General features: G+C 46.6%; 1 protein-coding gene across 1 annotated transcript in view; it reads right to left on the bottom strand.

The window, feature by feature from the left end:
* The window catches only part of LOC128698668 (uncharacterized), a 50933-nt gene that overhangs the window by 22594 nt on the left and 15805 nt on the right, over window positions 1-12534 (bottom strand). Inside the window, exon 2 of the mRNA XM_070104005.1 lies at window positions 7694-8064. Coding sequence (XP_069960106.1) covers window positions 7694-7871 — 178 coding nt within the window. The 5' untranslated portion in view covers window positions 7872-8064. The remainder of the gene's footprint in view (window positions 1-7693; window positions 8065-12534) is intronic.

The raw sequence follows: 12534 nt of genomic DNA, 5'->3' as shown, positions 1-12534 counted from the left end.
TAAACTAGCACCTACACCACCATCCTTGCTAGTATAAAACTGGTAAACTAGCACCTACACCACCATCCTTGCTAGTATAAAACTGGTAAACTAGCACCTACACCACCATCCTTGCTAGTATAAAACTGGTAAACTAGCACCTACACCACCCTCCTTGCTAGTATAAAACTGGTAAACTAGCACCTACACCACCCTCCTTGCTAGTATAAAACTGGTAAACTAGCACCTACACCACCATCCTTGCTAGTATAAAACTGGTAAACTAGCACCTACACCACCATCCTTGCTAGTATAAAACTGGTAAACTAGCACCTACACCACCATCCTTGCTAGTATAAAACTGGTAAACTAGCACCTACACCACCATCCTTGCTAGTATAAAACTGGCAAACTAGCACCTACACCACCCTCCTTGCTAGTATAAAACTGGTAAACTAGCACCTACACCACCCTCCTTGCTAGTATAAAACTGGCAAACTAGCACCTACACCACCATCCTTGCTAGTATAAAACTGGTAAACTAGCACCTACACCACCATCCTTGCTAGTATAAAACTGGTAAACTAGCACCTACACCACCCTCCTTGCTAGTATAAAACTGGTAAACTAGCACCTACACCACCATCCTTGCTAGTATAAAACTGGTAAACTAGCACCTACACCACCCTCCTTGCTAGTATAAAACTGGCAAACTAGCACCTACACCACCCTCCTTGCTAGTATAAAACTGGTAAACTAGCACCTACACCACCCTCCTTGCTAGTATAAAACTGGCAAACAGCACCTACACCACCCTCCTTGCTAGTATAAAACTGGCAAACTAGCACCTACACCACCCTCCTTGCTAGTATAAAACTGGTAAACTAGCACCTACACCACCATCCTTGCTAGTATAAAACTGGTAAACTAGCAACTACACCACCCTCCTTGCTAGTATAAAACTGGCAAACTAGCACCTACACCACCATCCTTGCTAGTATAAAACTGGTAAACTAGCACCTACACCATCCTTGCTAGTATAAAACTGGAAAACTAGCACCTACACCACCCTCCTTGCTAGTATAAAACTGGTAAACTAGCACCTACACCACCCTCCTTGCTAGTATAAAACTGGTAAACTAGCACCTACACCACCATCCTTGCTAGTATAAAACTGGTAAACTAGCACCTACACCACCATCCTTGCTAGTATAAAACTGGCAATCTAGCACCTACACCCTCCTTGCTAGTATAAAACTGGCAAACTAGCACCTACACCACCCTCCTTGCTAGTATAAAACTGGCAAACTAGCACCTACACCACCCTCGTTAGTATAAAACTGGCAAACTAGCACCTACACCACCCTCCTTACTAGTATAAAACTGGCAAACTAGCACCTACACCGCCCTCCTTGTTAGTATAAAACTGGCAAACTAGCACCTACACCACCATCCTTGTTAGTATAAAACTGGCAAACTAGCACCTACACCACCCTCCTTACTAGTATAAAACTGGCAAACTAGCACCTACACCACCCTCCTTGTTAGTATAAAACTGGCAAACTAGCACCTACACCACCATCCTTGCTAGTATAAAACTGGCAAACTAGCACCTACACCATCCTTGCTAGTATAAAACTGGCAAACTAGCACCTACACCACCCTCCTTAGTATAAAACTGGCAAACTAGCACCTACACCACCCTCCTTGTTAGTATAAAACTGGCAAACTAGCACCTACACCACCCTCCTTGTTAGTATAAAACTGGCAAACTAGCACCTACACCACCCTCCTTGTTAGTATAAAACTGGTAAACTAGCACCTACACCACCCTCCTTGCTAGTATAAAACTGGCAAACTAGCACCTACACCACCCTCCTTGCTAGTATAAAACTGGCAAACTAGCACCTACACCACCCTCCTTGCTAGCATAAAACTGATAAACTAGCACCTACACCACCCTCCTTGCTAGCATAAAACTGATATACTAGCACCTACACCACCCTCCTTGTTAGTATAAAACTGATAAACTAGCACCTACACCAGCCTCCTTGCTAGCATAAAACTGATAAACTAGCACCTACACCACCCTCCTTGCTAGTATAAAACTGGTAAACTAGCACCTACACCCCCCTCCTTGCTAGTATAAAACTGGTAAACTAGCACCTACACCACCCTCCTTGCTAGTATAAAACTGGTAAACTAGCACCTACACCACCCTCCTTGCTAGTATAAAACTGGCAAACTAGCACCTACACCACCCTCCTTGCTAGTATAAAGCTGGTAAACTAGCACCTACACCACCCTCCTTGCTAGTATAAAACTGGTAAACTAGCACCTACACCACCCTCCTTGCTAGTATAAAACTGGTAAACTAGCACCTACACCACCCTCCTTGCTAGTATAAAACTGGCAAACTAGCACCTACACCCTCCTTGCTAGTATAAAACTGGTAAACTAGCACCTACACCACCCTCCTTGCTAGTATAAAACTGGCAAACTAGCACCTACACCACCCTCCTTGCTAGTATAAAACTAGTAAACTAGCACCTACACCACCCTCCTTGCTAGTATAAAACTGGCAAACAGCACCTACACCACCCTCCTTGCTAGTATAAAACTGGCAAACTAGCACCTACACCACCCTCCTTGCTAGTATAAAACTGGTAATCTAGCACCTACACCACCCTCCTTGCTAGTATAAAACTGGTAAACTAGCACCTACACCACCCTCCTTGCTAGTATAAAACTAGTAAACTAGCACCTACACCACCCTCCTTGCTAGCATAAAACTGATAAACTAGCACCTACACCTCCTTGCTAGTATAAAACTGGCAAACTAGCACCTACACCACCCTCCTTGCTAGTATAAAACTGGTAAAATAGCACCTACACCTCCTTGGTAATCAAGACAGTTGATGCCCAGTTATTCCTAAGGAAAAGTGGGATGGGAAGACGTTAAGAGAGAAGAGGGTGGAATTTAACATATACTATGAACCTACATCTAACGTTGTTACAGTTCCACTACTAGGTCTTAATTATAAGCTACTATGCAGCCTCTTGCATAGATTAGAGGTAGAATAAAGGGCCCAATTGGAAATAAATCACTGACTTTTTTGGGTTATCCCAGGTTCCCTACACATACGCTGGTATGTATGATAATCTGTGTAACTGTATTTGTGTATATCTGAATAAAGTTAGTTCGTCTAGTATGATTTCCTCCAAGTATGCCTGTCCAATTATACCACAGGGCCAGTATTATACCACAGGGCCAGTATTATACCACAGGGCCAGTATTATACCACAGGGCCAGTATTATACCACATGGCCAGACACTGGCCCAGAGAGCAGGTAACCTACTAGGAGGACTGTCACCTCAGTCATGCACATGTCATACCAACAAGACGATGTCCCGTCTCAAACATCCGGATGTTAAATTGTGACAAACACGGTATTTCAGGGGATTCCTGAAACATTACGGGAACTATCACACTCGGCATATCAAGGCGGAAAGTTCCTGTTAACTTAGTTTAATATTTTTATTATGCACCCCATACCCATGGTGTGGGCGGTAGTCAAAAGATTACAAAGGTACATAATGGGTCCAGGGACTGGACCCCAAAGTTATGATAGCTGAACTAGTTACAAAGGTAATGAACTCCAGGTAGATCTGGTCACAATCATGGCAAGTTACAAAGGTAATGAATCAGCCTCACTCCTATACATGGTTACAGTCATGAACAAATTACATACAAAGTAATGAACTACACTATGCATGTAAAATGCATTCAAAACAATATACGAGTTACTGTCCCCGTGGCAGGTCCACCACTGCAGCCTCCAAGAGACCGGGACACAGCTGCCCTTGTCTAGATACTGGTAAGAAATCCTTTCAGAGTGCATGGGATGGCAGGCGTTTCTCTAGGATTTAATTAATAATCTTAGTGGATAATTAACAAGTCACACACCTATTACATGCTCTTCGACACTAACGACGGGGATACAACGACGGGGATACAACGACGGGGATACAACGACGGGGATACAACGACGGGGATACAACGACGGGGATACAACGACGGGGATACAACGACGGGGATTACAACGACGGGATTACAACGACGGGGATACATTCCGATGAATCTAAGTTGAAAATATTTTAAGTGGAACATGAACACATGATCAGCAGATAAATAAACAATTATTCTTACTAAATAAATAATTACCGTAAATACTAGTATTGAAAAGTAAATAAATGAATACAAGTTAATCCTAGCAATATACAGTACTTAATATACATCGCTATCACACCATCGTGAAGTCGTAATATCAGAAGTCGTAAAGCGAGGAGTATCTCCATATTTAAATATATTTAATTTTCGATCAAAATAACGAATTTACACTTAGACAAAACTAATTTGAACCAACCACTATGATAGATACATTTTCGAAAGTTTAAAGCCATATAAAACTATTATTCCCTGTCTCATAGACCAGTAACTTAAAATACATCGGCCACAGCAACCAGGTACCTGGTCGAGTGTGGCTCGGTGTTTGTGTCAGAAACTACGGGGTCGTCAGGAGTAGCCATTGTGGTGTTGCCACACCCTCCCACAGCACCAAGATGTGGTGTTGCCACACCCTCCCACAGCATCCAGGAGCGGTGTTGCCACCCACACCCACAGCACCTACTTTAATATCTATTATGTACCCCCATACCCATCCTATGGGTGGTAGTCACACCATACCCATCCTGTGGGTGGTAGTCACACCATACCCATCCTGTGGGTGGTAGTCACACCATACCCATCCTGTGGGTGGTAGTCACACCATACCCATCCTGTGGGTGGTAGTCACACCATACCCATCCTGTGGGTGGTAGTCACACCATACCCATCCTGTGGGTGGTAGTCACACCATACCCATCCTGTGGGTGGTAGTCACACCATACCCATCCTGTGGGTGGTAGTCACACCATACCCATCCTGTGGGTGGTAGTCACACCATACCCATCCTGTGGGTGGTAGTCACACCATACCCATCCTGTGGGTGGTAGTCACACCATACCCATCCTGTGGGTGGTAGTCACACCATACCCATCCTGTGGGTGGTAGTCACACCATACCCATCCTGTGGGTGGTAGTCACACCATACCCATCCTGTGGGTGGTAGTCACACCATACCCATCCTGTGGGTGGTAGTCACACCATACCCATCCTGTGGGTGGTAGTCACACCATACCCATCCTGTGGGTGGTAGTCACACCATACCCATCCTGTGGGTGGTAGTCACACCATACCCATCCTGTGGGTGGTAGTCACACCATACCCATCCTGTGGGTGGTGGTCACACCATACCCATCCTGTGGGTGGTGGTCACACCATACCCATCCTGTGGGTGGTAGTCACACCATACCCATCCTGTGGGTGGTAGTCACACCATACCCATCCTGTGGGTGGTATTCACACCATACCCATCCTGTGGGTGGTATTCACACCATACCCATCCTGTGGGTGGTAGTCACACCATACCCATACTGTGGGTGGTAGTCACACCATACCCATCCTGTGGGTGGTAGTCACACCATACCCATCCTGTGGGTGGTAGTCACACCATACCCATCCTGTGGGTGGTAGTCACACCATACCCATCCTGTGGGTGGTAGTCACACCATACCCATCCTGTGGGTGGTAGTCAAACCATACCCATCCTGTGGGTGGTATCCACCATATCCATCCTGTGGGTGGTAGTCACACCATACCCATCCTGTGGGTGGTAGTCACACCATACCCATCCTGTGGGTGGTAGTCACACCATACCCATCCTGTGGGTGGTAGTCACACCATACCCATCCTGTGGGTGGTAGTCACACCATACCCATCCTGTGGGTGGTAGTCACACCATACCCATCCTGTGGGTGGGCGTCGCACCAGACCCATCCTGTAGTCACACCATACCCATCCTGTGGGTGGTAGTCACACCATACCCATCCTGTGGGTGGTAGTCACACCATACCCATCCTGTGGGTGGTAGTCACACCATACCCATCCTGTGGGTGGTAGTCACACCATACCCATCCTGTGGGTGGTAGTCACACCATACCCATCCTGTGGGTGGTAGTCACACCATACCCATCCTGTGGGTGGTAGTCACACCATACCCATCCTGTGGGTGGTAGTCACACCATACCCATCCTGTGGGTGGTAGTCACACCATACCCATCCTGTGGGTGGTAGTCACACCATACCCATCCTGTGGGTGGTAGTCACACCATATCCATCCTGTGGGTGGTAGTCACACCATACCCATCCTGTAGGTGGTAGTCACACCATACCCATCCTGTGGGTGGTAGTCACACCATACCCATCCTGTAGGTGGTAGTCACACCATACCCATCCTGTGGGTGGTAGTCACCCCATACCCATCCTGTGGGTGGTAGTCACACCATATCCATCCTGTGGGTGGTAGTCACACCATACCCATCCTGTAGGTGGTAGTCACACCATACCCATCCTGTAGGTGGTAGTCACACCATACCCATCCTGTAGGTGGTAGTCACACCATACCCATCCTGTGGGTGGTAGTCACACCATACCCATCCTGTAGGTGGTAGTCACACCATACCCATCCTGTGGGCCGTAGTCACACCATACCCATCCTGTGGGCCGTAGTCACACCATACCCATCCTGTGGGCCGTAGTCACACCATACCCATCCTGTGGGCCGTAGTCACACCATACCCATCCTGTGGGCCGTAGTCACACCATACCCATCCTGTGGGCCGTAGTCACACCATACCCATCCTGTGGGCCGTAGTCACACCATACCCATCCTGTGGGCCGTAGTCACACCATACCCATCCTGTGGGCCGTAGTCACACCATACCCATCCTGTGGGCCGTAGTCACACCATACCCATCCTGTGGGCCGTAGTCACACCATACCCATCCTGTGGGCCGTAGTCACACCATACCCATCCTGGAATCACACCACAGGATTGCTTTCAAAGTTTGGGTGACAAAATATAAAACCTGACTAACAAAAAAAAGGCACAATACCGTGATTGGAACAATACACAAATCCGCAGATAGAAGAGAGGAGCTTACGACGACGTTTCGGTCCGACTTGGACCATGGTCCAAGTCGGACCGAAACCTCGTCGTAAGCTCCTCTCTTCTATGTGTGGATTGTGTATAAAACCTGACCTTTGTCGGCATTCATATACTGAACGAGAGAAATACCAAGAATGGGTCGAATTGCGAAATGGCTTCCAGTACTTCCCCTTACCAAAACAGTTTACGTACCACGAACATTATATGAGGTCAGGAGACATAGGAAGCTAACTTACAATAGCCTGTCTTAGTGCTCGACAAGACAATGTCTGACATCGCAATTGGCACCCCAGTAATTCAAAACTGTAATTCTTTAAATAAAGTTGGCTTTACGTAAGACAATTACAATTCTAACCCTCCTCTAAATAAGATACTGTACACCAGCCATGAAAATTTGAAGCTCTAACAACCCAAAAGATTGACGGAAAAAATCGACAACCACTTTATGTATCACGTCACGGTGACCATAATAAATATATTCCCATGAACCAAATGTCGGAGTCGTCCAGCACTGTTTACAGATAAGGGATCGTTTACCGGAGTCTTGCATCTCCTGACAGGAGCATAGAATACAAGATAAATTAAAAAAAAAAATACAGCCTACCTTTAGCGGGCGTTGTAGGATTAAAGGTGTGAAAGAAAGAAGAAAGATCAAAGCACTCATCAATCATCTCCTTGCTGGTATGGTCGATGATGCTGGCATGGCCGATGGTGCTGGTGGCTTCAAGTTTATCAACGAACCGCTCCAGCTCCTTCCTCAAGCTCGGAGATCCCATTGACATGGCTGTAGAATTTGTTTGCTGTTTCTTACTTTAAATTAAGAAATGTTGCTGTTCAGATCTTAAAGCCTTGTGCTCTCTGCTGCCTTCGGTGCTCTGTTGTCTTTGGTACTCTATGCTCATTTTCGGTGTTCTGTTTTCTTCGGCGTTCTGTGCTTCATTCGTAGATATTTCCGCTACCGGGGACACATGATGGCTGGAAAAAAAAAATGAAAAGAATGGAGAAGTTTGTGAAAAAAAGGAAAAATGTGGAGCATTTGATGACAAGATCAAATTTACTATCAAGTACCACTTTTTTTATATTTTATTTAAATATATATGCCTGCCGCAATTGCCCTAATCCTAATTCTTCCCCCTCCCGTGTCCCTCATCCCCAGGAAATATACAGAAAATCCACCACTATATACATAATAGCCCTTTTCACTTCTCTGGAGACCCCGCGTACTTCTAATGTTAAGGCTCGCAGGGTCTCTACATTACCCCCACCCATCAACCTAAAAACCTTCGCTAACCACACCCTTACCTCCCTCAACTCTTCACAGAAATAAACCACATGAAAAGCTGTTTCCTGTTCTCCACAGTGATCGCAGGTCTCTTCCCTCACCAATCCCATTGAACACAAAACAGCTTGCGATGCTAATATCCCCATTGTAAATCTATATACAAACTCCCATACTCTCGGCAGTAACTTAAGCTTTCGAAAGTCATTCCATATCATACCCCAATCATACAAGGGCTAAACCAATACCCCCTGTATGATTTCCGGCCTTCTTCTCATCGTCACCAAACGCCCCACCCTAAGTTTTTCCACCTCCCTAATCAATAACAATAACCTCAGCATATCCTCACATTCAATTAATTCTTTTCCGCTCCACCATCTCTGCACATCCTCCATCACTTTCCCCACTCTAACCCCTCTTTCCCCCCCCTCCCTAACGAACCTCTGTTTCAAATATAAGGTCTTTACTCTCGGCCCCAACGCTAAAAGGCCTTCTCCTCCACTGCGTATATTCGACATCACCACCTCCTTGCTTAGCCATGCCCTCCCGAAACCCCAAACATAACGTAATGCCCTCCTCTGAATCTCACGTACGTCTGTAGTCCGCAGTGGATACACCACAGCCATACTCCATACTTTACTATAAACTAATGAATTTACAATTATCGCCCGCTGTTGTAAGGTGACGTCCCCTGCCCATAAACTCCTTAACCTTTTTACTGCCTTCACCACCACCTCCGAATTCACCTGCCTAGCCTCCCGTGCATCTGTCATGTATATAACTCCACAAATTTTTTGCCTAGCCACTACTTCCCACCCAAACTCCAACGCCACCCCCCCCCCCACCCAGGCACCCACCTCCAGCAAACTTGATTTTGCTCTGTTCACCTGCATGCCAGATGCCCTCCCGAAAAGCTCCAACACACTTCCCACCATACGTAATCCCTCCACTCCGGCTATCAGAACAGTGGTATCATCCACATACCCCACCACATCTATACATCCATCCTTCTCCCCATTTAAAATCCCCCTCCCCTCAACGAGCCCATAAAATGGATGCAGCATACAAGCAAACAATATTTGAGACAGGGGACACCCCTGTCTCAAACCCCTCTCCATCCTTACAGGCCTTCCCAACCTGCCATTAATTTGTACTCGCACCATTGCAGATGAATACATTGTATCAACCCACCTCACCACTCCCATGCCAAAACCGAGATGCAACAAACTAGCCCTCAGAAAGTTTCTATCCACACAGTCGTATGCATTTTCCCAATCAATGCCCAAAAGCCCTCCCCCGTTGCAACCCTCCAAAAAATCCTTAATGCGGCCATGCCCATCTCTCATGCTTATACCCAGAATACCCATCTGCCCCTTTTGAATAACCCCACCTAACACCTTCTTCATCCTATTGCCAAGTATCTTCGCGAAAATCTTGTAGTCGGCACACATTAGCGAAATAGCTCTGTACTCACTCAATACTCTTTCCTCTTGCTTTTTGCGTACTAATACGACTACACCCGTTCGCTGAGTCTGTCCTAACTGTCCCTCCCATTGCATACAATTCATGACCCTCACCAGACAGTACTTAATGTGCTCCCATTGAATTCTATAAAAATCATTTGATATCCCATCTCTACCCGGTGCCTTGCCAGTACTCATATTGAACACAGCCTCCTCAACTTCCCCCATGCTAATCTCACCTCCCATCCCCATGCCCTCCTCTCCATATGACCCTAAACCTCTCCCCCCACACCTCAATAGCATCGCCTTCCTCCCCCTTCCCCCACTTCTTTTGGAACCAGAAATCAGCATAATTGCTCATGCCTTCTGTAGTATTCGGTACCTGCCCCTTATGATAACCACCCATATCCTCACTTACCTCCAAGTTTAAAATAGTCGAATCCTTCTGCCTTACCCTAAAACCTCGCAAAACACTTCCCGAAGGTTTATCACCCCACAGTACAGCCTTCATTCCCACCCTTACACGTACTGCATCAAATCTACCATTATGTAACTCTGCCATCCTTTCCTTGAGTTGCACCATGTTTCCGTACTGCCGCCCCCCCCCTTCCTCATAACACTCATTTAGCTGATATTCAAAATAATTTTGCAACCCATACCTCCACCCTGCCTCTTCCCTTCCCTTCCTTTTATAAAAACCTGCTATACCTGGCTTAGCGTGCCTTTCCCACCATTCTAAGACACACGACTCCACCTCTCTAGAACCCCAAAAAGTTTGCCACCATTCCCCAAAATCCATACTCACCTCCTCACTCCTCACGAGTCTTGCATTTAATTTCCAAAAACCCGATTGTATCCTAACCATACCCTCCCAATCAAGATCTGCCATAACTGCCCTATGATCAGAAAACCCCACATCAAAAGTCCTGACTCCCAACACACGTACAGTTTCCTTTACACAGATCCTATCTAATCTTGCAGCATAATCCCGTCTGACAAACGCATACTCAACCTGCCAACCACCCCTCCCCACAACATCCAAAACCCCCACATCTCGAAACACATTACTTAACATGCCCAACATACACCCCGCCCCCCTCGGTTCCACATTGCCACCCCTAATAACACAATTCCAATCTCCACCTATGACAGTGACTGAAGGTAAACCCCTTAAATAGTACATCAAAAATTCCTTCACAAAGTTCTCCTTTACTCGTGAGTTGCCATCCGCCGGCATATACACTCCTATAAAACAACCCTCATTGCACCCCATTCTCCCTCCACCCGCATGACCCTCCCCTCCTCCTCCCACCTCAAAATACGCAATGGACTGGTTTCCTTTACAGCCACAGCAACCCCACCTTTCAACCTCAACGAGCCACTCACATACAACTTATATCCTTTCAAAGATAACTCACAACCAAACTTATAATTGTGCTTCTGAATGAAACATATATCTACATTAAATCTCTTTAAAAACCATTCCACCCATACTCTTTTAACCTCAGCTCTCAGGCCATTAACATTGATCGTTACAACCTTGAATTATGACAGTAAAGACGGCTTGCCCCGCCGCCTTGGAATGGCACCCACGTGACCTGGCTGCTGACTAGAGCCCCGTTTGTCACCTTGTCTGTCCAGTCCCCCCCCCCCGCCTTTGAACCTTTCAGTACTTCAGCACCGCTACACCCACTCTCCGGGATATCCAACCTGGGCTTCCAATACTTCTTCCCAGGTCTCTGCCCTGGCGTTAAGACGTCATCCATAAAAGACATCCCAGCTGTTCTCTTGCGTGACCCTCCATCTCCACATGTAACCTCCTCTTCCATGCACGCTCTGTGCACCTCAGTCACTAAAGTTTGCTTCTTCCCCTCATTGCACACGGTCTTCCCACGTCCCGATGAGATTGTAGTCTCCTCCAATGAGCGTCCACGCTGCTCATCATCCAGATTCCCCTCCACCTCACTCAGGAAGGTATTCAAAACCTCATCCAGCATTACATCCTGTTGCATTACAGGCTCACCGTCATCGTTCGTCGTCGTCGTCTGCTCAGGGCCCGTCCCCACAGATAATGTAGCACATGAGTCCGTCTCCACCTCTGCTTTATCCACTTCCTCACTCCAACTGCATGATGCCTGCCTTTCGGCCGCATCTGTCTCCTGCACCACAGGACCCAACTGCTGATCCACCGTTGTTGGCATCTGTTCCCTCCGTCCTGGTTTCCTATGGCATTGGGCTGCCATATGGTCAAATGATCTGCACAGCCTACAAGTCCGCCTCTGTCCTGCATAGTATACATAGACCTGCGTTTGGAACTCTTCCAGTAAAACATACGAAGGAATTGATTGCCGTAACATCATCTTCAGATTGAAGGATCCCTCGGGCAGTCCCACATAAGGCCCATCCCTCCACACTCCCAATTCCGCCGCATGAATCTTGCCATAACGATGGAAGACCACAACCACATCATACTCTGTAGCTTCAAAGGGCACATTCCTGACTTTTACGTATGTCACATAGCTGGATACATCATGTAGACATATCTCCACTGCTGTATTCACGGCCATTCTCTTCTCGTGGTACTTGTCAACTATGCTTTAGTGAAATCCAGCAGCTATAAATTTGATGAAAATCCTCGTAACTCCATTAACAGCCACACCATAAAGCTCTTCATTGGGTATCCCATACACATCACGAATAATC

This window comes from Cherax quadricarinatus, chromosome 88, assembly GCF_038502225.1.
Source record: "Cherax quadricarinatus isolate ZL_2023a chromosome 88, ASM3850222v1, whole genome shotgun sequence".
In the NCBI taxonomy this organism is placed as follows: domain Eukaryota; kingdom Metazoa; phylum Arthropoda; class Malacostraca; order Decapoda; family Parastacidae; genus Cherax; species Cherax quadricarinatus.
This window is presented reverse-complemented; position numbering and strand designations above follow the sequence as displayed.